This window comes from Cetorhinus maximus, chromosome 7 (assembly GCF_964194155.1).
Source record: "Cetorhinus maximus chromosome 7, sCetMax3.hap1.1, whole genome shotgun sequence".
Classification (NCBI taxonomy): Eukaryota; Metazoa; Chordata; class Chondrichthyes; order Lamniformes; family Cetorhinidae; genus Cetorhinus; species Cetorhinus maximus.
In genome coordinates this window covers 60499050-60526244 of record NC_135885.1, presented here as the reverse complement: position 1 = coordinate 60526244, position 27195 = coordinate 60499050, and the positions used below count along the sequence as shown (strand labels likewise).

Here is a 27195-nt window from a genome sequence, read left to right as displayed (position 1 = left end):
ATCTGCGACCTCTATAGGGACGAGGACAGCAGGTGCTTTGGAACACCACCACCTGCAAACCCTCCTCCAAGCCAAATAACATCCTAACATGTAAGTGTATTGTCATTCCTTCACTGTCGCTGGGTGAAAAACCTGGAACACTCCTCCTAATAGTGCTATTACATCAGATGGACTGCAGTGGTTCAAGAAGGCAGCGCACCACCACCTTCCCAAGGGAAATTAAAAATGGGCAACAAATGCTGGCCTGGCCAATGACAGCCACATCTTATGAAAGATAAAAAAAACAACATGCATCTTGTACTCATTGCATGCATCACTTTCATTTTCATGCCGCTCTCCCGTGGCAACAGGTGGTTTATTTCAATTTATCGTCTTTTCTTTCTTGCTTAGTCACATTTTTGCTCTTTTTCACTCCTCCCATTTTCTTGCATGCCAACATGTGTGTTTTTATGTATATCTCTTCCAAAGCAGAAAAACAGAGTGCATCAGACTCAAATTGTGCACAATAAGGCTTAGAGGGTATTTATTCTAAAAGAAATAATGTTGTGGTGGGATTTTAACTCGTATCTCTAAATAATTAGTCCAGGCCTTGAGAATACCAGTCCAGTAACATGGCCCCTATGTTACCATTCCCAGTAAATCTTAACTCCTGACTTAAAATGTTACCTCCCTTTCTAAAGAGATGCTGCCTGATCAGCTGAATGTCCCTGCTTTTTAATTTTTTTATTTCCAATTTGCAGCATCTGCTGTATTTTGCCTTTGTTTTCATCAATTTTTAGGCACTGGTTGAGGGACAAATGTTGGTCAGGATGCAAAGGCTGAAATTTGAAAGGCTGAAACTATGAAATTTGAGAGGGTTTTCAACCAATAATGCTGGCACAGTTTCTGTTTTCTATAATAAAATCCATGTTAAATTTGTATTGCTTATCAGACCCTCAGAAGAGACCCATGTTGCTTGTTCTCCACACCTTTAAAGTTTGAGATGCCATGAGCAACCTTTGGTAAAGTAAATGTGTTTTCAGTTTTACTCTTTGTAGATTGCTAGCATTCCAACAAAAGTCTTGTCATGATTCTGATATGTGGAAGGACTGGTCTGAGAAGTTCTTTCCCTGTTACGTGGATCTGCAGTGCCTTCTAAAATAGAAGTGTTTTTTTTAAGACTTCCTACTAGTCATATTGTAATTCAGTCATCAATATTTGGAAAAGTAAAAATCAATTTTTACCCTTTAGCCATGTGATAAATTATGCAACCTGCTTTAATCATTAACTAGTTACAGATGAGTATGTGGGTGATGAGAATATTTCATAAATTGCACATGAAATTCTTCCAAAAGTTATCAAAATTGTGGTAGTGTGTATGTTTTGATCAGAGATTGTTTCAAAAAAAAATTAGGAAGCAGGGGCTATTTGTGAGATGGTTTTATAACTAATAGAATTAGTAGAGCCACTGCTGTTCTGAATGTCAAATAATGTTGACTGTTGGTCCACTGGGATTTTAAACGATCAAATCTAATATAGATACTAAATATCAATGTCTCCAATTTGGAACGATAAAATTTGGAAGGCAGTTGAGATATAGGATGCAACAAAAGATTTATTAAAGCCCTTCAACTGAGTGCGCAATTAGGCAAATGAAATTCAAAACTGCTAAATATTAAGTATTACATACGAGCATACGAATTAGGAGTAGGAGTCGGCTAATCAGCTCTTCAAGCCTGCTCCGCCATTTGATAAGATCATGGTTGATCTGATTATGGCCTCTACTCCACTCTCCTGCCTACCCCCATACTCCAACTCCCTTGTTAGTCAAGATTCTATCACTGCCTTAAAAATATTCAGTGACCCTGCATTCACGTTCTCTGGGGAAGAGAATTCCACAGACTCACGGCCCTCTGAGAGAAAAAAATTCTCATCACCGTCTTAAATGGGAGACCACTTAAACTGTGTCCCCTGGTTCTAGTCTCTCCATCCACCCTGTCGAGACACCTCAGGATCTTGTGTTTCAATAAGATCACCTCTCATTCTTCTAAATTCCAATGGATACAGACCCAACCTAAACAACCTTCTTTAGAAGGTAACCCTTTCATTCCAGGAATCAGTCAAGTGAACCTTCTCTGAATTGCTTCTAATGCAGTTATGCCGTTTCGTATAAAAAGGAGACCAAAACTGTACACACTACTCTAGATTTGATTTCACCAATGCCCCGCACAAGTGCAGTAAAATTTCCCTCTTGCGTACTCCATTCCCCTTGCAATAAATGACAGCTGTTGATTTGCCTTCTGAATCAATTGCTGTACCTGCTTACTAACTTTTTGTGATTCATGTACCAGAACACCCAGATCCCTCTACACTAAGTTCTGTAATCTCTTTCTATTTAAGTAATATGCTGCTTTTCTATTCTTCCTGCCAAAGTGGACAAGTTCATATTTTCCCACATCATACTCCTGCCAAAATTTTGCCCATTCACTTAACCTATCTATATCCCTTTGCAGACTCCTTATGTCCCCTTCACAACTTGTATTACTACGTACCTTTGTGTCAACAGCAAATTTAGCAACCATACATTCGGTCCTTTCATCCAAATTGTCGATACAAATTGTAAATAGTTCAGGTCCCAGCACTGATCCCTGTGGTACTCCACTTGTTACATCTTGCCAACCTGAAAATGGCACATTCATGCTTACTCTCCGTTTCTGCTAGCTAACCAATCCTCCCATGCTAATACTTTAACCCCTACACCATGAACTCTTATTTTGTGCAGTAACTTTTGATGTGGCACCTTGTCAAATGCCTTCTGGAAATCTAAGTACAGCACATCCTCTGGTTCCTCTTTATTACTTGTTGCTTGTTACTTCCTCAAAGAATTCTAATAAATTAGTCAAACATGATTTCCCTTTAATAAATACATGTTGACTCTGTCTAATTGCAATGAGATTTTCTAAGTGCCCTGCTATAACCTCCTTAATAATAGATTCCATAATTTTCCCCATGACAGATGTTAAGCTAACTGGCCTGCACTTTCCTACTTTCTGTCTCCTTCCCTTCTTGGATAGAGTCGTCACATTGAAAAATAGCCAATCTTATGTGACCTTTCCAGAATCTAGGGAATTTTGGAAAATTAAACCCAATGCATCCACAATATCAGCAGTCATTTCTTTTAAGACCCTAGGATGAAGTCCATCCTGGGGATCTGAGGACTTGTCAGCTTTTAGTTCTAATAATTTTCTCAGTACTCATACCCTGATGATTATATTTGTTTTAAGTTCTTCTCTCTCTTTTACCTGTTGTTTGCAATTATTTCTGGGATGTTATTTGTATTCTCTACAGTGAAGTCAGATGCAAAATATCTATTCAATTCATCTGCCATTTCCTTGTTTCCATTATTAAATTCCCCATTCTCACACTCTAGAGATCCAAAGCTCACTTTACTTACTCATCTTTTTAAATACCTGTAGAAACTCTTACTTCCTGTTTTTATACTTTTAGCTAGCTTCCTCTCATACTCTAATTTCTCCCTCATTATTTTATTTTTGTTATTCTTTGCTGCTTTTTATATTCTGACCAATCTCCTGACCTGCCACTAATGTGTGTAATTGTACACTTTTTCTTTCAATTTGATACTATCTTTAACTTGCGTAGTTAGCCACGAATGGCCGTGCATTCTTCCCCTAATGTCTTTCTTTCTCACTGGGTTGCAGCTTTGCTGAGTTTTATGAAACATCTCCTTAAATATCTACCACTGCATCTCTACTGACCTATCCCTTAACCTTATTCCCCAGTTCACTTTAGCCAGCTCTGTCTTCATATCTTATAATTGCCCTTCTTTAAGTTTTAAAACACCAGTCTTAGATCCACTCTGCTCTCCCTCAAATTGAATGTGCTTTTCTATGGTTCTATGATCTCTGCAACCTTGGGGTGCCTTCACTATGAGGTCATTAATTAATCCTGCCTCATTGCACAATGCCAGGTCAAGAATTGCCTGACTGGTTGGCTGTAGAACTTGTTGCTGTAACAAACTGTGCTGAAAATACTCTATGAACTCATCTTCCAGGCTACCTCTGCCACTCCGATCTGTCCAATGTACATGTAGATTGAAATCACCCATGATTATCACTGTACCTTTCTCACAAGCCCCCTTTATTTCTTCCTGTATACCCTGTCCTACAGTGAGGTTGCTGTTAGACGGCCTGTAAATTACTCCCACAGGTGACCTCTTAGCTTACCTATTTCTTATCTCAACCCAAACTGTTTCTACATCTTGGACCTTTGAGCTAAGGTCAGCTCTCATTACTTTATTAATGACATCTATAATTAACAGAGCTATCTCACCACCTTTTCCTAGTTTCCTATCTTTTCAAAATGTCAATACCTTTCAAAATTCAGGTCCCAGCCTTGATCACTCTGCACACTTCTCTGTAATGGCTATCAGGACATATATATTTATTTCTATCTGTGTTAACAATTTATCCATTTGTTACAGGTACTGTTAGTATTAACCTAAACATTTTGAAAGACAGCAGAGATTTTGTTAGCCGTCCAAACCACCATTTGTACTGTGAGCAGACTGCCACTACATATGTTTCTCTGCTTCCAGCCTGTTCAATTACCAGGCTGTATGTGTTGTTGAGGGAAACATGATACCCAGGCTATTGTACCATAACTGTAATCGATCTAAAGAGAGGCCAATCCAGATGAATTACCTAATTGATTTTTTATGAAAAGAAGATAGCTTCATGAAGATTGACAAGTTAAATGCATGTATTATAAAATATGTATAGCTTCTTTCAAGATGCAATGCCTTTTTGTGGTTTCAAACAAAAAAAAATAACTATTTTGAACTAATCTAATTGAATTCACTGATACAAGTGATTTTTGTATTTTTCCACTATTTGTTTTTTTTCCCCCAGCAGAAACAAAATATTGATAAGCCCTTCTTGATATTTTGTGTGCTCCATTTTGAGTTTTGAGTCATTTTCGTTTGTGGCTGTGGGTATTCTCTCGGAAATTGCCTATTTAGTATAACTTACCTTAATGTTTTTAATGTAGAAAACATCTGAAGGCATTCAGTGGTGTTAGCAACAAAAAACGCATGACAGCAAAAAAAGGAAATCGAAGGAGGGGTGATCTGAAGAAGAATCAGATGCATCATAAGGAAACCTTTTTGTACAAAGCGAATTGTTATGACCTGGAATGCACTGCCTGAAAGAGTGATAGATGCAAAACTGAATTGGATAAATACTTGAAAGAGGAAACATTGCAGACTTATGGGGAAAAGGCAGAGGAACGAGACTAACTATATAGCTCTTTCAAAGAGTTGGCTTGCCTTCTGTGCTTTGTTGTCCTATAATTCTGAAAGTTGTTCAGCCCAATAATTTTATTTGGTTTGATCCTGCTGTAGCTTCCTAATAACTACATTATTTAGTTTATGTAAAATATTGTTTATCATGAATCTGTAGAATGAACCTATATTATTTCATTGAGAATCAAATATGCTTCACAGTTTTAAAGTATGTTTCATATCAACAAGTAAAAGTTATTAAATATCAATTTACAATACTAGTGTTATCAAGCAAATATTTGAAAATTGCATTAAAAAGGTGGAGTGCTCTAATATGGGGAAGAGTTGCAAAGGCTGGAAAAGTAAGGAGAAATTAAGATTTATATTTTGTGAAATAGAGTGCAGTAGAAACAGAATCAATTAGACCAAGTTTATGTTGCTTTTGGAAGTTTAATTTATATAATGTATTTAATGGCTAATAAATTATTGTTATTGATCTCCCAGCAGTCTTTTTCCGAATATTTTCAGTTTTGTGTATGGAATATTTTTACTCATGTTTTACTGCATTCTGACCTTGTTGAACATCTATTATTAGTGATGTAGTTCCTATAGCTGTTCTATCAATTGACATCATAACTATTAACCAGCTCAAGTACTCCTATATCCATTAAGATTACTCACAGAATCCAAAGAGCCAGCACCAATCTAACATACCGTGCTGTAAGCTGCTATGATTCTGTGTAGGCTGAACAGAGTTCCTTTCTGAATTGAGTGAGATACCTGAAATGAGGGGAACATTTGGGAAACAGTACCTACTATACAATTGGCTTCAGTGTAAGAATATAGAGAGGAAGAAGTTGCATATATTTCAGTAAAGAAGATAGGACCCAAATCAAAGGCTAGAAATTCATGGTTTTATGGGAATGTTAGGTCAAATTTAAAACCAAGAAACTGTTTTAGAGCTTACTAAGCAAATGTTTTTAAAGAAAATGCAAAACAAATATAAATAGGAAAACTTAAAAGGGAGATTTGTAAAGCAAAGGAAGTAAGAGAAAATTAATTAAAAAAGAACAATAAAAGAGCAACAAAAACTGTGTGGTATGTCAGCTGTAAGAGTTAGGAGCCTGGGGCTATTAAGAGATGGATCAGGCAAGATTGTACTGGAAGGTGAGGGAAAGACAGTGATAATAAACAAAAACAGAAAACGCTGAAAAACTCAGCATCTGTGGCGACAAAAACAGAGTTAAAGTTTCAAGTCCATATGACTTCTTCTGAGCTAAAGAGAAGTAAAAATGTGATATTTATACTGTATTGGGGGGGTGGAGCAGGTGAAGCTGGATAGAAGGCCAGTGATAGGTGGGAGCAAAGGGGAGATTGACAAAGATGCCATGAACAAAAGGACAAAGGGGTGTTAATGGTAGTGGTACTGGCTGAAGGAGTGCTGATAGTGGCATTAAGGTAAGAAAGCAGAATGTGATAATAGCAGGACAAGGGTGTAAGCACACTGGAAAGAACAACATGAACAAGATGGCCCTTGTGGGGGTGGGGTGGGAGGATGGGATGGTGGTAGGAAAAAAGATTGAAAATAGGAAGAGGATGTGCTTCTCTGTTCTAACATTCTATATCAGTTCTTAAATCAAATTTAACATTTTTAAGGTAAACTGTGAATGGTACTCTGTGTGGTCTAACCAAGATACCCTTCAAATTTAGCATAACTTCTCTGTTTTTCAGTTCTATCTTGCTTGAAATTTCCCCAGTGCTTTGATACTTTTAGGGCCTTACTATGTTGCGTTGCTACTTCAGTGATTTGTGTATCTGTACCCCTAGATCCCTCCACTCCCAGTATTGGAATCACATTTTAATGTCTGCTAGTATTCTGACATTCCCTTTTCTAATGAATCTTTTATATATAATATTACCTCATGGGTTTGATCTCCCCCTATTTTTGTATATTAAATGTATCTATTTCTTTTTTAATCTCTTCTTACATCGTGTCTACCATGTTACTCTCCCTGGTAAATATCAGTGCAAAGTAATTGTTTAATATTTCATTTAGTTTATCGTGTGTATCCCTTAGTAGCTCTATCCCTAGCCTGATACTTCATCTCTTTTTGTCTGTAAAATACTTCACTATTTCTTTTTATATTCCTTGATAATTGAATTTTGTAGTTTCTCTTTGCCTTTCTAATTTTTTTAACTTACTTAATCTTTTCATTTTTCCTTCTGTTGTCCTTCTTTGTTTACTATATAGCTGCTGCCTTAGTAACAAGCTATTTTAATCTGTCTCAATTCAACATAAGTATGCCATTTCAACTGAAATACTAACAAGCCATGTCAAATACCTAATACTGAAGAGTCCCCAAATTTCTCTACTCATTGCAACTTAAGAAGGGTTTTTTTGGGCCTGGCATTTAACTGCCATTATGTCTGCACTTATGCCAGGTAATTTGAACTTTTTTTAACAACAAAGTTATCTTGTTAATTTAAGTTAAACAACCTTGAATTAAGAGGAATGAGTATTAAAACCTGGGTCTGCTACAAACTAGAAAGTGACAGTAATCATAACCCGTTCTCTTTCCTTCTGGCAGGGCACTTATCGTTCTTTGTCTACCGTTAAGTTTGTGCTAAAACAAATCTCACATTGCACCACTTTGTGAACTTGGCAGTGTAAATCCATCTCTGTGCCACAACTGTTACACGCTGGTATAAAAGTTCACCCCTCTGATGCTAAGTTTTTCATACAGTTACAATATTTGGCTCCTGGCAGTGTGTTCAATATCATGCCAAAATCAGCCTTTGGTCTTGCTGAATATTTTGAGGCAACTGTTATACTTATTTGAAGTCAACAGACTGGCATTCCAACATGTTGAAGTGACTCTGAAAATCCACATTCCGCAGCAAAATAGACAAAAATACGTAGACTAAAGATTAGTAGAATGGAACCCTCTGCAAACAGATAGACTTATGAATCAATTTATGTTCAATGGTTTTCATAACGTTGCCCTTGTGTAACTTAATTCTTACTTTGTTGAATAGAGACCTTAAAAAAATTCTCACTGCACTTGGACTGACCTTATTCCCTGTTAAGATAGTTGAGAGTTATGATAACAGTCTGTGCAGAAGAATGGTATGCTCATTATTGACTCTGCTCTTACACTTGAGTTATTGATATTAAATAAAATCTGTTGTGTCTCACAACTGATTTTGCTAGCTGATTTTGACTACTTCATGTTATACATAGTCATTATTGTGTGATCCCTTTGCACAAAGAGAAATACAGGCTAATATTCAGATGACTGTTAAATATATAATTTAGCAAGGATTTTTAAATTTACTGGGATTAGAATCTAATATGGATAAACTGGCAAGTTTTCAATTCTTTAAGTCAAGACTTTTGTCATTCATGGAAGCTTGATAACCTGATTTATAATCTGTGGTCTTAGAATTCAATTTTAGTTTTATCTTGCTCTTAAGATGGACCTTATGATTTTCAATCTGTGTCCTTATCTGTCTTACTCCAATTTTATTATTCTCATTCTCTTAAAATTTAACCAGTGCTTCAAACCGCCCTGCTTTTTATGTCTAAGGGGTCAGTTAGCTCAGTTGGCTGGTTTGTGATGCAGAGTGATGCCAACAGCGCAGGTTCAATTCCTGTACCGGCTGAGGTCATCCATGAAGGCCCTGCCTTCTCAACCTTGCCCCTCGCCTGAGGTGTGGTGACCCTCCAGGTTAAACTCACCACCAGTCGTCTCTCTGTAATGAGAGAGCAGCCTATGGTCCTCTGGGACTATGGCGACTTTCACTTATTTTATGTCTCTGCATGTAACCACTGCTCTTCAATTTTCCGTTGTAGAGAGCTGTAGTACATGTTAGCACAGGCTGTCGAGCAGTGGAAATCTGAGCAATTGAACATGTCCATATAGACAGCACCCATAGACACTCCACTGACTAGATTAGTTAGACATGACCTACCCATCACAAATCTATGCAAACTGTCTGTGATCATCTCACGTACAAAAACTTGGCCAATCTGTCACTGATAGTTGCAAGGAAGTTACTGGAATCTGGTGTTAAATTGACAGGTCTCAGGGGCAGAAGATTGACCTCCAAGAACCATAGCCATCTTCGTTTGTGCAAGGTTTGACTCCAACCAGTGCAGGGTCATTCCCCCCCACCCCCAACTCCCATTTGCCAGGGCTTCTCTATGCCACACTTGGTCAAATACGGCCTTGATGTCAAGGGCAGTTACTCTCACCTTACCTCTGGAGTTCAGCTCTTTTGTCCATGTTTGGACTAAGGCTGTAATGAGGTCAGCAGCTGAGTGGCCCTGGCGGAACCCAAACTGAGCACCAATGAGCAGGTTGTTCCTGAGTAAATGCAGCTTGATAGCACTGTCCACTACCCCTTCCATTACTTTGCTGATGATTGAGAGTAGACTGAAGGGACAGTAATTGGCCGGGTTGCATTTGCCCTACTTTTTGTGGACAGGATATACCTGGGCAGTTTTCCACATTGCCAGGTAGATGCCAGTGTTGTTGCTACACTGGAACAGCTTGACTAAGGGCGCAGCTAGTTCTGGAGCACAAATATTCAGTACTATTGCTGGAGTGTTGTCAGGGCCCATAGCCTTTGCAGTATCCAGTGTCTTCAGCCATTTCTTGATATCACATGGAGTGAATCAAATTGACTGAAGACTGGCATCTGTGATGCTGAAGACCTCAGAAGGAGGCAGAGATGGATCATCCATTCAGCATTTCTGGCTGAAGATTGTTGCAAATGCTTCAGCCTTGTCTTTTGCGCTGATATGCTGGGCTCCCGCATCATTGGGGATGGGAATATTTGTGGAACTTACTCATCTCATTATTTGTTAAATACTCCACCACATTTCACGACTGGATATGGCAGGACTGCAGGTCTTAGATCTGATCTGTTAGTTGTGGGATTGTTTAGCTCTGTCTATTGCATGCTACTTTTGCTGTTTGGCATGCTGTTAGTCCTATGTTGTAGCTTCACCAGGTTGATACCTCATTTTTAGGTATGCCGGGGGCTGCTTCTAGCATGTCCTCTTGCACTCTTCATTGAATGAGGGTTGACCCCCCCCCTGGTTTGGTTGTAATGTAGAGTGTGGGATATGCCAGGCCATGAGGTTACAGATTGTTGTATACAATTCTGCTGTTGCTGATAGCCCACAACGCCTTATGGATGCCCAGTTTTTTGAGTTGCTAGATCTGTTCAAAATCTATCCATTTAGCATGGTGGTAGCACCACACAACATGATGGAGGGTATCCTCAATGTGAAGGTGGGACTGTAGGGTGGTCACTCCTACCAATACTGTCATGGACAGATGTATCTGTGGCAGACAGGTTGATGAGGATGAGGTCAAGTAGGGTTTTTCCCTCTTGTGGGTTCGATCACCACCTTCCCCAGCCCCAGCTTAGCAGCGATGTCCTTTAGAAGTTGGCCAACTTGGTCAGTAGTGCTGCTACCAAGCCACTCTTGGTGATGGACATTGAAATCCCCCACCTAGAGTACTTTCTGCACCCTTGCCACCCTCTGCTTCCACCAAGTGGCATTTCACATGGAGGAGTACTAATTCGTAAGCTGATTGTTGGGGGGGGGAGGGGGGGGGGTGGGGTGCGGTACATGGTAATCAGCAGGAGGTTTCCTTGCCCATGTTTGACCTGATGCCATGAGACTTCATGGAGTCCGGAGTCGATGTTAAGAACTCCCAGGGCAAACCCCTCCTGACTGTATACCGCTGTGCTGCCACCTCTGGTGGGTCTGTCCTGTTGGTGGGACAGGACATACCCAGGGATGGTGGTGGTGGTGGTGCCTAGGACAATATCTGTAAGGTATGATTCCGTGAGTATGACCATGTCAGGCTGTTTCTTGATTAGCCTGTGGGACAGCTCTCTGAATTTTGGCACAAGGCCCCAGATGTTAGTAAGGAAGACTTTAACAGACCAACGATGGGTTTGTCATTGTCGTTTCCGGTGCCTAGGTCGATGCCAGGTGGCCCATCTGGCTTCATTCTTTTTTGTAGACTTTGTAGTGGTTTGATACAACTGAGTGGCTTGCTTGGTCATTTGAGAGGCCATTTAAGAACCAACCATGTTGCTATGGGTCTGCAGCCAGACTAGGTAAGGATGGCAGATTTCCTTCCCTAAAGAACATTAGTGAACCAGGTGGGATTTTACGACAATCGAAAAGGGCTTCTTGGTCACTATTACCGAGCCTAGTTGTTTTCAAAATTCCAGATTTATTAATTGAATTTAAATTCCACCAGCTGCCTCGATGGGATTCAAACCCGTGGCCCCAGAGCCTGGGCCTCTATGCCACCACCTACCCTTAAGGTTGGGCAAATTGAAAGAACCAGAACCGAATTTAACAGCAGGACCTGGATATCATTTTTCAGTTTGTTTCCCAGCCAGATTGAGAGGCTGGATGGCTGGCTGGTTGTTGAGTGGGTACCAGGCATGAAAGGCCTCTTTGATTACAATAGCATCAAAGATGAGTCTGACCTTGTCCTCAGAGGACTCCCACAGCATATCTGGGTTAAGATCAGGAATCCTAGTTGAATTTTTTGTCACTTTGTAACTGATAGGAAATGAGGCTAATTATCTGATCCAATTTAGCATCATGCCTGAGATTGGAACTTTCCTAGTTTGCTTTGTTCAGCTATGCACTAGATTATCTTTGAAACATTTTTTATCTCTCTATATGGATTTCTGTTGGCCAATTTAAGATGGGGCTTTCCCTGGCTTTCCTCATTTAAATCAAGGTTTTTGATTCTTTTCTTAGCTGTTGTCTTCTGGACAAGTCCATTTCAATTGAGGCTGCGTTATCAACTTTTTGCAAAATATGCAAAAGTTTGAAAAGAAAGCTAGTGCAATGCGAGTTCATGTGCAGTTACTCACTGGAGCCCATTTCGATTTACCCAAGTGCTGCTAACACCACTAGTTTTTATTCTAGTAGTCCCTGTAAAATATTTTATTATTTTATTTTATTTATCACCTTTATAGTCTTTTAATTCTTAACCAGATATTAATTCAGACCCCATTTCAAAGAGAGAACAGTTTGCTGGTTATTTTTGATGTAGATCTGTACCACATGGATTTGTATCATGCTGTTCAACCTATTTTTCTTGTGTTTCTAGGTTGAAATGGTTCTTGGGTGCTTGAGTAATTAAAATAATAGATTGAGCATATTTAGCTCTACATGGACCTGATCACACTTCAGACGGCAGTGAGTTCAAACCTACATGGGTTCATAAAACTTTATTTTGCTATGCTGATAACAGCACCCTGTATTTATATATAACACCTTTAAGATATTAAAGTCCCAAGGCACTTCACAGGAGTGTTGTCAAACAAAATTTGACACTGCCACATTGGGAGGTATTAAGGGCAGATGACCAAAAGCTTGGTCAGAGGTAGGTGGTAAGGAGCATCTTTGAAGAGGAAAGAAGGGTGGAGGAAGGGAATTTCAGAGCTGAAGGCCTGGGCAGCTGAAGGCACGACCACCAATGGTGGAGTGATTAAAATTGGGAATGGTTAAGAAGCCAGAATTTAGGGGAATACAGATATCTCGGGAGGATTATGCAGCTGGAGAAGATTAGAGCTAGGGAGGGGCAAGGCTAAGGAAGAATTTGAAAACAAAGATGAGTTTTTTAAAAAACTAGGCACTGCTTTACCAGGCGCCAATCTAGGTCAGCAGGCATAGGGATGTTAGGTGAATGGAACTTGGTTTGAGTTAGGACATGGGCAGCAGAATTCTGGATGACCTCCGGTTTATGCAGGTTGAAATGTGGAAAGCTAGCCTGGAGTTTGTTAGAAGAATCAAGCCTGGAGTAATGAAGGCATGGATGAAAGTATCAGCTGAGGCAGAGGTGGAGTTGGATGATGTTATGGAGGTAGAAATAGGCGGTCTTAGTGTTGGCATGGATATGTGATTGGAAGCTTATGCAGGAAGGAGGTGAGACATAACACCAAGTTACGAGCACTCTGATTCAGTCTCAGACAGTTGCCAGGGAGATGGATGAAGTTGGCGGCAAGGGAATGGAGTTTGTGCAGGAACCGAAGACAACAGATAAATTAACTCCTAGGTTAGCACTGGAGTGTGTTATTTCAGGAAGAGAAAAAATTTATTTGGTGAGCCTGTTTGCTGAATAGGCCCACAGTTAGCTGTTCAGTGTTGCAAGTTGCTGCCCTAAAACTATGGTCTTGGATTTGGAAGGTAGCATCCTGACTGTTGGCTGCCAGACTGCAGTGTTAGTGCCAACACTAGTTTTCCTGTACAGAACTCAGCCTTGAGATGAACAAATAATAATGAAATCTAACAATAGAAACAATCCCCCCCACCTATACTTCATTGCTGGTCATATGTTGTTTTCTTTAGCTCAACTCTGTGCTAGAATTCTTTTAAAGCTGCCACTCAGCAAGGTCAACTAAACTAGCCTTGACCCAAAACAAGGTTGGCCAGATTTCCCTTGATCCCAGATGCTTGCAGAAAGTAATTTTTGCATCTCTATGCCAGGAGAAAATACTTTGAAATGCAGATTTTAAAACCCTTGTAGTTAGTGCAGTTCTGGAACTGCTTATGTAGCTAGCTGTTTTGCATTAGCAATCAGTCAGTTTATGGACATGGTGAGGTTTTTAGGCTACCATGCACTGATGCATGATGCAGAATTGGAGCTGTGCCTTAATTATATTAAAATAGTTGTCAGTTTGTCATTTAACCTGACAGCCAAGTCTGAGATTTTTCTTTATAGACTACTATTCAACCCTAAATGCTATGTTGTCATTGCATGTTTAACTACTGCAAATCCTATTGGTACTGCTCTTTACCATAATTATTCTTTTAACCCATACAGGATTTTTGGAAGATCCCAGTAACTCAATAGATACATGTACCTGGTGGTGGGCTTTTTCACACATCAGAAATGATCCTGTTTCAATCCCTGATCTGTGCTGAAATAGCTTGTCTTAAGTTAGAGTGATCGAGAGTGATCAGTTGCTTTTGGGTAGGGGGGAGTGAGGAAGACTGAGGGTGTGGTGGAACAGCCAGGTTTATACTTCTGTTTATATTAAAAAGTTGCATGTCTGGAGAGCTATTGAGGACAGCAACAGGCTCAGGTTGGGTGGCTCATACATTAAGAGTTACACTTGGGTCAGGTGCAAAGGGTTGTGCCTGTGGAGCTAGTGTGAAACAGAATCTTGAAGGAGGAGAGTAAATTAGAAATGCAAGGGGTAGCGGGGGAACAGATTACCATTTCACGCAAAAATCACTGATTTTGGCTGTGAATATGTTGCATTGTGCAATGTATTTTATGAAATGCCCTAATTATTTGCTTGTCAATTATATCTGTAAATTCTTGTCAACCAGAGTACAAATTAGGAATGTAGGAATTTATTATAAATCTTATGTTTAATTAACTTTTGATGGTCATTATCTGCAAATCCTTTGGCTAATGTCTTTGAAGGATGTTACACTGTTTAGCTGCTGTAATTTGTGGAGATCTACGAGCTTTTGTATTTATGATTTTCTACCCTTTTTCATGCCTGCTGCTTTAGGAGAGAACAAGATGAACAGCGACACAGAAAAATCTTCCTTTAATTAATTTAATTCTTGCAAAGTTTATATTGAAAGTAAAAGCCCTCCATGTTTACATTTGTAGTTTCTCATGTATTTCAGCCAGAGTTGTAAATTGTGTGACACCACCATCGTCATCTTGTGACAAAAGGCTGCTAATCACATCTCCTCAAAGCAGTTAATGGCTGCCACAGTACCAAGTAAGCCTCCAATTTTGAATTTTTCTGCCATGTGATAAACTACGTTCTTTGTATAAATTACAAGTTTTTTGTAACCTGAGGATTTCCATGTATTTAAGACATTGATGGTATTCCAGTTTGATACTAGAACATTGAGCTAAAATTTAGTTATTTTGCCTACCTACTCTGCTGTAATTCACTCAACAATACTGTGCTTGAAAGCTTATTGTCTAGAAGCCTATGAACATTTTTGACAGTTCATCGACAGCTGTCTGTGCATTAGATATTTATTCATTTCTTGTATGCAAAAGCGATACTCTGTTCATCAGTGATAGTAAGTTGGTTTCCAGCATTTCTTTCTAACTTCTAGCCAGTGCTGTCCTGTTTCAGTGAATTGACTCTTGAGCAAAACAGTCGAAGTTTACTCAATAATCTGATTTGCCCACAAATTGTAAAAGGTTTCTTCATTCTGGGTTAGATAAGAATAAATAATCTAATTCAAATTTTTAAATTTCAGTCTCTGAACTTATGAGTTTCTTATGCCCATTATATCGGCCATGTAAGTGTTTCGGGCCATAAGTAACCGTCGGAAGTTACCATGCTGTTGTGCAGGCCATTTTTGTTGAAGTTCCACATGGAAATACACTTTTCAGATGAGAGGGTGCTCAAATTGCAGTATTATTGAAAGAATCCTACTTGAACCAAGGAGCTATTGGGTTTTTCAGCTTTAGTGTTTGACATCAGCACAGTACCGCTGGAAATGTTTAGAATGGGGTCTTGTATTCTTTATTTTGTTCTAAGTTTTGGGTTTGAGAATTATTCAGAATTACGTAGTGCTAATTCTGTGCTGTAGAATTCTGAGGCAAAATGGCACAGTTGTAAAACAAATAAACTTGCATTAAATGTTGCGTTTTTATCCAAGCCTAAAATGGGGACCCAGTCCATGTTAAGTATACATAATAAATCTGCCAACTGTTCTTTAAAATCATCATCATTTTCCGCCACTAAATGCCCTTTGTTTTGAGGTAAATATATATTTGATTGTTGTTAACTAATGTTTCCATTCATGAGATTTCACAAAAGTAACAATTGTGTTAAATAACGAGTACAGTTACTTCTTGTAAACCATATGTCCAAGCAATTAAACCATTGGTGCTTCACTAAGTTTCTGTGGAGAACAAAGCGTATTCTATCCATTGTAATAGATTAAGAAATTTAACTAGGAAGAGATGTGCATTTTACCATGAATGAATGAATCAGATAACTTCACTATTAATTTACTCAGGCTAACTCATTTTGCTGCTCCCCTAGCCCAGTAATGATAACATAAAGCCAAAGTCTAGGATTCTTTTTAGATAGACTGTGCTTTGTAGTGCATCCAGAATAAACATATAGTTAAATTCGAAAGCAAAATATCTTTACTTCACTTTTTTAGACCCCTTAACAGCTAGATTGCTTGTTCACTAATTAAGAACTTAGCTTGAGGTGTTTTGGATCCGCATACAGTGGCAGATGTCCTGTGAACTCTCTCCAGGGTCCAATCAGATTGGTTCCTAAGGTCCAGAATGGATTGTAGAGTTTCTTGTATAAAGGAAGTCAGGTTCAAGATGGGCAAATATTTTTGCCAAAGTAGATTATCTGTTGGTGATAAGTAAATCTGTTATGTTGCATTGATATTGGACATCTAGAATGTAATTGTTGCTAGCATGTCATAATCTGCTTTAAATAAGGTCTTGCACACTAAAAACAGATGTCTGCTGCACAGCCGATGAGATTATTTAAAGTTTGGGTAACAGCTGTTGGGAAAAGTTTTCTGCAGGTCAGAAATTAGGGCATGCTTTTATATATCCAAGCACAATGCTCTTTGATTCCAGAGGGAGAAGCTGTTACTGCTGAAGCTCTGAGGCAGTGCGCTTATGTTGAATTATGCAGCTCCCCATTTTGTTCTCGAGTTCCTATGAAATGCTGCTTGCTTAGCAAGGGCTCAAACCTCCTTCAGATTTGGAAGGAGAAGAGATAATGAGGTCTTTTGAGGGTTGAAGCAACTCCAAGATTACATGCCTGGTGTTAGAAGACAACCTTCTGCAGTAGATTTAGTAATCTGATAATCTGAGCGAGCCTGATTCACAGTGCTCTAGAGTGCTTCTGATTGATCAACCAGCCTGGCTTATTGTATCTGGAGGCCTGGATTTTTTCCACGTTTCTGCAGATGGCCTTTGAACCAATATCATAACAGGTAGAGTGGTCCTGGTTAGACAACAAGCAGGAGATTTACTTGTGCTGTTGGCCTGTGTAGTTCCCAATTGAACTTCAGCAACGCCTCTACTTACACTTGGAGGTCCTAGGCCTTGACTCCGTATGGATTTAGATAAATTAAGTATGTCCCTATGGGGAATGGGTGTAGGGAGGGAAAAAATATGCACTTCATATTGAGCGAAGATATTCTAATCATGGATTGCATAGTGGCTTGGTGTGGAGACTCTTGTATGGTGATGTGTTTCTGTTTGAGTCAGATACTGAGCTGACCTGAAAAAGCAATATTGTGTCTTTTTGTAAAATCCAATCACTTACTAGTATTCTTGTACAGTCTTTAGCCTATATACGTCCCCATATACTGTAATGTCTTCTGCTTGTAAAAGTTTCTCAATATTGAGCAGTCCCTTGGCAAGTAGTATTAACACTGAACTCCAAGAATTCCACTGGAAATTCTGATAAGATATTTGACTGTGATTTATGGAAGCTGCCAAGTGCTTATTAAGTTTGAGCTACAACCGCAGTTTGCACAGAAGTACAGGCCGAGTATCCTTTATCCAAAACCCTTGGGACTAGTTGCATTTTGGATTATGGATAATTTCAATTTTCAGATACAGCATATAAACTTATATTATACTAGTCTAAGCCTAGGCTACAATAGCCTAAAGGAAATAAAATTAATAGAAAAGTAAGATGCATCACTGAATAATAAATAGAGTACCTGTCATAAGTTTCTTTTTAACATGATCACCATAAAAATCACAAGGTAAACAGTGCAGACAAACATCTAGACTTCCCACGCTAAAAGTTGATGAGGTTCAAAAAAAGTGCGGTTTTTGGATGTTTTCGGATTTACGGATAAAGGATACTCAATCTGTACTTCCAATTAATGCTTTTGGAATTTCTAAAAATAAACGCTGATCTTTCTTGGTTAGCAAAAATATAGATCAATCATAGTGAAATATAACTTCCGACTTACGCAGTAGCTAAATGTAAATAATAAACAGTGGAGGGAAATCTGCTGAAAACATTATCAGGTTAACAACTAAACATACATTGCCTTGCCTCTGCAAAACTATACACCTCAAAAGCTGGTCCTTGGGTTTATTAGCACCTCTTGAGTTCTTCCCTCAACTTCCACAGTATAAGGTGACAGTTGTGTTGCATCTCATTCATTCCTACCTCACATTGTTTTATACTCCCTCAGATAACCCTAAACATCTCATGTCATGTAGGAAATGCAGAAATACAACAGACTACAATTGGTTGTAAAGCATTTTGGGACATCCAGTGATTGTGAAAGGTGCTGTGTAAATGCAAGTCTTTTTTTATTAATAATATGAATTTAGAATGATTGATATATATCTAAAGTTTCATTCTTAAACTGAACTCCTATTGGTGTAGATCTTTTTAAAGCTAGAAACCACAATAATGGGCAAAGGCCCATATTGTAGTACATCATCAAGGTTGAAAAGAATGAAAGAAAATAAAGTAAACTAGGAAGTGATGTTTAGCTTAATGCCAAACTTGGGTTTTAAAAGCCAGAGGATTCTAGGAGGATTTATTGATGTCAGATATTAATATTCATTGCTAACCTTGGTGTTTAGAAGCCTCCCTTCAGAAATAAATTGGTCTGTTTGATAGAATTGAAGGCCAGTCTGATTTTGGGGCAGGCATAACAATGCCTTGCATTTATTGAGCACTTAAGATAGAAAAAATCCTAAAGTGCTTCACCCAGGTATAACCAAATAAAAATGGAGGAGTGCCTTAATTGGGGAGATGGATGTGGGGCGGTTGAGTGCTTTGAGGAGAAAATTCCTGACAGTGGGGCCTAGGTGGCTGAAGATGCATCTGGCAGCGGTGGGGCAAAGGGAGAGAGGGACGGATGTGCAAGAAGTCTGAGTTGGAGAAACAGAAATCTGAAACAGAAAATTAGTAGGGTTGGCAGAAGTTATAGATGTAGGAAGGACTGAGGCCAAGAAGGGACTTGTCCTACCCACCACCACGTTTATCTTCTCTTGCCTCCTTGTGTACATGGTGCAATGGCAGAGTTTTTAATGAACTGAATTTTACAGAGTATGGAGAATGGTAGGCTAGCTAGAAATAGGCAAGTGACAAGGGCATGGGTGAGACTTTCAGCAGCAGATGGGCTGAGACAAAGGCAGAGGTGAAGGCAGGCAAAATTATGAAAGTGGAAATGGGTGGTTTATATGATGGAGAGGATATGGAATGGGAAGTTCAGCTTGGGGAGGAATAGGATGTTAATAGTGCATACAATCTGGTTCAACCTGAGATTATGACAAGAGAATGGGATGGAATCAGTTGTGATGAAGGGACTGAAGATGATGTTTAACTGGAAGAAATTCAGATCAACCAAGTTTGAATGTCAAGGCAAGCATAGAGGCTGTAGAGGGGCCGCGAGAGGTGCAGCTTTGTGTTGTCAGCATACACTTGGAAGCTGTCCCCATGTTTTTGGACAATGTTAGCAAGGATAATGTTGTACACGATGCGTGTCTAATTGTTAGAACTCTCCATTTTCAGTTTCAATTCGGAAATTTTCTTGGTTCATTTTGGACCTTTCAGAAACTAGTGAAATGGGGAGCAGGCAGAGGAAGAGGAAATAAGACTTGAAAGAAGATTGGAGCAAATGGAAAATGTTGTGTCTATGTTGTCAGTATTCATTTTTAGACGGTTCTGGTGTGTAAGTATTACACTTGGACTCAGCATAATCAGAGTGCCAAGAAAGCATGTTTTTTTTTAGGAAGCCTCGCTTCTCATTGGGCTGTCTTTCTTAATTGAAACAAAACAACTATTAATTAACCACCCACATTCTCCTGGCTGGCCAGAGCTTGCCATCACACCTTTCTGTTTTAAAATCTTGACCAACTTCAAAACCATCTTTGGACCTAATTTTCTACCTGTGTCTGTCTCTTTTTTTCCCCTCTCTTCAAAGTGCAGAAGGACCAGAAACTCCCAAGTTAGTGGGTATGAGTGCTTATCAATTGCTCACACAGCCTAGTGAATCGCCTAACAGCCTATGGGAAAACTATATATGAAAGTTTAGAGCATTACCATTTTCACCATATATGGTTCCATTGTCTTTTTTAATTTATGTGGATACAGTTTGCTTTTTAAAAACTCAACATTTCAAAGTAATTTTTATTTTAAAAATCTTTTCTATGGAAAGATGATTCAAAATTTCTGAAATGTAGGAAGTGGTGTTGCCTCATTTGGAGCTGCCAACGAGATGCATTTGGCTCAGATCATGTGTATCATTCGACTGGATAACAACATTCTAAATTTAACTGAATATAAATGTGACTAAAAATGCAAAATTTGAGGCTAGTGTATATATTTTCATATAATAAATGAAGTATTAAAAGAAAAGTGTTTATCTAATATCAAAGCTCTCTATATTGCAACAATTTGGAACTCGTTGCTAACGGTCAACAGTGATGTCTTTCAGAGCTACTGGTTGCTAATAGGGCAGTTTGGATTTTGAAAACTGTATCAACCTAATGTGGCAGTCGCATAAAAGTATTGTTGGTTATATGATTGCAGAAGCTGTCCTCAGTCAATTATGTGCAACTAATAGTGAAAATAGATTCAAGACTGGATCAGTACTATTGTCTTGATGTGAACTTTAACCTTCCTAGTCTATTTGGATCAGGTGTCTCCAAAGGATACTATTGAGAAAGGAGTTTTTAAAAATGCACATATGTGATTCTTTCCATTTTGTACTTTGGCAAAGTAGAGAATCCTCGATGTTCAGTTGGCAAAGGTGAAATATTGTGCTGGATAATGCATTGTTTAATGCTGAACTATGTTATCTCTGACAGGAAGGATTCCATGAAAGATGACAGAAGAAGTTATTGTAATAGCAAAGTGGGATTACACAGCACAGCAGGATCAAGAACTTGACATCAAGAAAAATGAGCGATTGTGGCTGCTCGATGACTCTAAAACTTGGTGGAGAGTAAGAAATACATCAAACAAAACTGGATATGTTCCGTCAAACTATGTAGAAAGGAAAAACAGCTTAAAGAAAGGGTCACTTGTAAAGAACATCAAAGACACATTAGGCAAGTACAAAGCCTTAACCAATGGATTCTTTAACCTAGTTTACTAGGATGGTGGAGAGTTACACATTTCTCCTGCTCTGATCCACCAAAGCATTGTGGGTCTGACCCTATTCAGCCTCATTAAAGTGATGCCTGATTGTTTGAAATCAAGCTCTCCAAGTGTTGGCGGAGTAAAGGGAACAAACATGCCTTTCCATCACCAACAGAATGCATTTCGATAACTATTGCAGGCTGTTCCTCCCCCTTACCAAACAGAAACGATTTTCAGTTTTGCATTTTTCCTCCAGCTTTATTAGAGTTACCATATTACAGATAAACTATAATCGTAAAAGTAAAAAGAGAAAGACTTGCATTTATATAGCGCCTTTTGGGATATTGGGGCATCCCAAAGCACTTTAAAGCCAACTCAGTACTTTTAAAATCACTAATGTGGGAACTGTGACAGCAAGTTTGCAAACAGCAAGCTCCCACAAACAGCAATGCAATCATGGCCGGATAATCTCCTCTTCTATTATTGACTGAAGGATAAATATAGTCCCGGACTTATGGAAGAACTCACTGGTCATCTTTGAAATATTGTTACAGGATCCTCCTGAGAGGCTGATAAAGCCTTGGATCAACACCTCATCCAAAAGACGGCACCTCTGGCAGTGCAGCACTCCTTCAGTACTACAGCGGAGTACTACAACTAGCCTAAATTATGTGGTCAAGACTCTGGAGTGAGGCTTGAATTCGTGACCACCTAAGTTGGTTACCATTGAGCCACAGTTTACATTTTCTAACATAACCTATAACTGCTTGTCAGAAGTACAACATTACTGAAAGAATAACATTCATTATACAGTTTCGGCTCATCTGTTACTGAAACCCTCATCCATGCATTTGTGACCTCTAGACTTGACTACCCCAATCCACACCTGGCTGGTCTCCCACATTTCATCCTCTGTAAATTTGAGGTTATCCAAAACTCTGCTGTCCACCTCTTAACTCGCACCAAGTTCTGTCTGCCTATCACGCCTGTTCTCGTTTACCTCCATTGTCTCCTGGCCAAGCAATGTCTTGACTTTAAAGTTCTGATCCTTGTTATCAAATCCTTTCATGGCCTGGCCCCTCCCAATTATCTAATCTCCTTCAGCCCTACAATCCTCCCATATATCTGTGCTCCTCTAAATCTGGCCTCTTGAGCATCCTTGGTTTTAATTGCTCCACCATTGGTGGCCATGCTTTCAGTTGCCTAGGCCCTAAACTCTGAAATACCCTCCTCACATCTCTCTGCCTCTCTACTTCACATTCATCTTTTAAAACACTTAACCTACGACTTCGACCAAGCTTTTGGTCACCTGACCTATTATCTCCTTATGTGGCTCGGTGTCATATTTTGTTTTAGAATGCTCATGTAAAACGCCTTCGAAGTTTCATTCTGTTAAAAGCGCTGTATAAATATAAATTGCTTTCTTCTGTTAAATGGTAAACATACAAACTAGAGGTATATGTTTATCTTGGATGGCCTGTATGTTATAAAAATAGATTTGAGGTAATCATCGATGCAGTGATAGAACATGAATTATCTTGTATGTTCAAGAAACAGTTCCTTGTGCCTGTGACTGATCAGCAAAAGTTGGGCTACGGTTTTGAGATTAAGGTTGCAATATTTGGGTATGGACAGATATTTAGGAATGTTTAGCATGTTAACATCCAGTGCCACATTCTGCTTTATTTAGCTGAAATTAGAGGTGTCCCAGTTGCTGCAAAAGCAAATAGAACATTAAGCTGTATGGCTAGATTAGTATGACACAAATCTGAGGAAATCATATTTAACTGCAGTTCTCAAGTCAGAGTACTGTGTCCATGCTGTGTGGCTATGGAGACACAAGGGAAACATTGAAGTACTGGAGGTGTTTCAGAGTGATCTCTAGATTGAGATGGATATGTTAGGAGGGAATATTGAAGTGTATGGACTCTTCACATCTTGAAACGTAATGATGAAGATGGAGCATTATTGGAAAAATATCTTGAAAACATTGCCTGGTTCCAAAGATAGCACACCTGTAGGTCCTACTCTCAACATTATGTGAGCAATTGGAATAAATGGGACACCACCTTAAGTTACAGCCCAATTGATATGTTGAGTAAAATCGCTAAGTAAGCAATGGGCAAAACTGAACTGCCCAAACACTGCTGAGGCAAAAAAAAAACAAGTTGGGGCAGAATGAAACTTTATTTTGGTGAGATTCAAACATTGAGAAGACTGAAGTCATTGCTTTTAGTCCCCATTCCAAACTCTGTTCCCTAGCTGTCGACTCCATCCTCTCACTGGTAACAGTCTGAGATTAAGCCACAACTTGGTGTCAGCTTTGATCCTCATATGAGCTTCCAAACTCATTTCCACCTTCGCAACATTGCCCAACATTGTCTTGGCTCATCTGATGCTGAACCCCTCTTTCATGCATTTGATATCTCCAGGCTTGACTATTCTAACACACTCCCACATTCTACCCTTCGTAAACTTGAAGTCAGCCAAAATTCACAGCACGTCCCATTCCCCTATCACCCCTGTGCTTGCTGACCTATATTGGCTCCCAGTTAAGCAACGTCTTGATTTTAAAATTTTCATCATGTTTTCACATCCCTCCATAGCATCACCGTCCCTATCTCTGTAATCTCCTCCAGACTCAATGCTCTTGAGATATCGGCATGCCTCTAATTTTGGCCTCTTGTGCATCACCAATTTTAATTGCTGCTGATGGTTGTGCCTTCAGTTGCCCAGACCCAAGCTCTGAAATACCCTTGCTACACCTCTCTACCTTGGTCTCCTGTGTTAAGACACTCCTTAAAACCTCCTCCTTTGACCAAAATTTTGGTCACCTGACCTAATATCTATTATACAACTTGGTGTCTACTTTGTTTTATAATGCTCCTATGAAGTGCCTTGGAACGTTTCATTACATTAAAGGTGCTATATAAATATAAGTTGTTGATAAATATTAAATAACACTGAACAGAGAGGATTGAATATGAAAAGCCATTGTAGCTACAAAACTCCAGCTAAACTTCATAAAAAGGAACTCCCTCCACAACTGAACAAGTTTTCAATGACTCCCAAACCCCAACAAATTAGAAGTGCCACCAAAGGTTTGTGGTCTATAATGGATAAAAGAAAACAATTGCAAGTCAGCATAAATTAATGTTGGTTGCTGAAATCCTAAAGAAGCAATGGGATTTCCAGCATTGGGTTGATGTAAAGAGAGGAATAAAGCCAGCAGCTAATACTGCAACTCCTCCTTTAATTGGACTCCCTCCTATCTGAGCAGTAATTGTGGACCATATGTCTGTTTTTCCCCACTCTCTCGCCACTGGCCCCTCCACGAACCACAAGGCTTGCAATGAAAGGAACCCACCACCCAGTTGGCTCAAATTACTTGTAGGATGCATCTCCCCTACCTCTGTATCCCTGTCGTTCCCCCCCCCCTCCAAACTCTGTTTTTGCTCATTGGATTTCCTGTTCTAATTCACCTGCTGGCTGCCAATTCCTTCCTTCAGATTTTTACAGGCTGCAGCTTCCTCTCCCTCTAACTCTGCCCTCGATAATCTCTTTTTTAGAGTAAACTACACTTACAAATGCACTCTCTCTAGCTGCCCCCCACCACCCCAGACTAGGCACTCTCATCCCTAATGGCTGATTGTCCTATGCCACAATTCCCCTACAGTCCACTGATTTAAATTCTCTTCCCTCAGCATTCCCACTACCAGCTGAATTTTATTAATTGGTAATACCCCCCACCCCACACCTTTGCATTGAGAAGATTTCCAAGGTAAAGACGCAGCCCACTGAGCTGTCCATCCCACTCCCTCCTCGTTTTATCTTCTATGTTACAATCAGATCAGCCATGATCTTATTGAATGGCGGAGCAGGTTCGAGGGACTGAGTGGCCTACTCCTGCTCCTAATTCATATGTTCTATTCCTTCTTCCATACACCACACTTGCCTTCTGTGTATTATTGAATAGTGTTGCAGAATTGCAGCTGCAGCTAAAAGGGCTAATGAGCAATATCAGATTCCATTGAAATTGTGTACAGCAATTTCAATATTATAGTGAATATTTTAAAATATTTTTTGTGGTGATAATGGGAACTTTTATTTTGAAACATGCATTTAATGAGATTTTAGATGGACAAGCAACCTACGTAAGTCAGTTAACATGTTTTTGTAAAGTCATATTGTGCAAAGTTGTTCTAGTTACAAATTGCATGTTGGCTTTTATTGCAAGGGGATTGGAGTAGAAGACATGAGGAAGTCCTGCTGCAATTGTATAGGGCTATGGTGAGACTGCCCCTGGAGTACATGCAGTTTTAGTCTCCATATTTAAAGCACAATATATTTGCCTTGGAGGTGATACAGCAAAGGTTCAGTAGATTGGTTCCTGGGATGAGAAGGTTGTCCTATGGTGAGAGACTGAGTAAATTGGGCCTATACTCTCTGGAATTTAGAAGAATGGGAGGTGATCTCATTGAAATATACAAGATTCTGAAATGGGCTTGACAAGGTAGCTACTTGGAAATTGAAACATGGGGCTGGATAAGGGGCCAATCATTTGGGACTGAGACAAGGAGAAATTTCTTCACTCAAAGGATTGTGAATCTTTGGCATTGTCTTTTCCATCTACTGCATCATGGAGAATATTTAAGATAGATTTTTAGTCTCTCAGAATCAAAGGATATTGGGGGGCGGTGGGTGAGAAAGTAGATTTGAAGCTGAAGATCAACCATGATTGTATTGAGTAGCGGAGCAGGCTCAAGGGACCAAATGGTCTACTCCTACTCCAATTTCTTATGTTCTTATGTTAATCTTTGAAAGCTGTCTCAATTCAGGAACTGCACCTTTAGAATGGAAAATTGCAAATGTAACTCCACTATTTAAGAAAGGCAAGAGAGAGAAACTAGAAAGTTTTAACATCTGTTGTGGGAAAGTTATAGGAATCTATCATCAAGGACAGAGTGACTGAGAACTTGAAAAATTTGAGCTGATTAGATGGAGCTAACATGGCTTTATAATAGGTATGTTATATCCAACATGTCTAATTTTTTGACAAAGTAACTAAAATAATAGGTGGGAGTACATCTATGGATATAGTTTATATGGTATTTAAGTTCCCACATAAGCAACCGTTCGTTAAAATTAAAGCTCATGTAATTGAAGGTAAATTATGACTTGTGTATAATACAGAGAGCAGGACTAATGGATATATATTTGAATTGGAATGAAGTTTGACTGGTAGTGTCCCAGACAGACCTATCCAGGAGCCTCAGCTAATCTTCATATTTGTTAATGATATGGATAACACAATAAAAGTCAAATATCCAAGTTTGCTGATGCCATAAAGATTGTCAGCATAACAATATAGTCAGGAACATCAAATTATAAAAAGACACTGATAGATTAAGTGGGCAAAGCTGGTAGATGGATTTCAACACAAGTAAATGTGAGGTCAGCCATTTTGGATCAGAAAAGGATGGATCCTAGTATTATTGAAATCATGAACACTGGAGTTATGAAGAGGTTTAGGGGGCTCATGTACACCATTTAAAATGTGGTAGGCAGGTACAAAAAGTAACCAAAAGAGCTAATGGAATGCTAACTTTTATACATGGAGGGCTAGAAAATTAATGGGAGAGTGTCTAGTTACAGCTATAAAAACCCCTGGTTAGATCATAGCCAGAGTACTGTGTATAGTTTTGTGCAGTGTACCTTAGGATATATTGGCCTCAGAAGAAATGCAGTGCAGATTCACCAGAATGTTAGCAGAATTTCAA

The 27195-nt window shown here is 39.2% G+C and overlaps 1 protein-coding gene across 3 annotated transcripts in view; it reads left to right on the top strand.

Annotated features, from left to right (window-relative positions):
* LOC144682821 (cytoplasmic protein NCK2) overlaps nt 1-27195 on the top strand; it is a 62285-nt gene that overhangs the window by 17555 nt on the left and 17535 nt on the right. Inside the window, exons 2-4 of one of the 3 annotated variants that reach the window (XM_078545579.1) lie at nt 12436-12524; nt 14973-15070; nt 21142-21384. In XM_078545579.1, the coding sequence (XP_078401705.1) occupies nt 21159-21384 (226 nt within the window). In that variant the 5' untranslated portion in view covers nt 12436-12524; nt 14973-15070; nt 21142-21158. The remainder of the gene's footprint in view (nt 1-12435; nt 12525-14972; nt 15071-21141; nt 21385-27195) is intronic. The other 2 variants (XM_078545578.1, XM_078545580.1) reach the window with 2 other exon arrangements.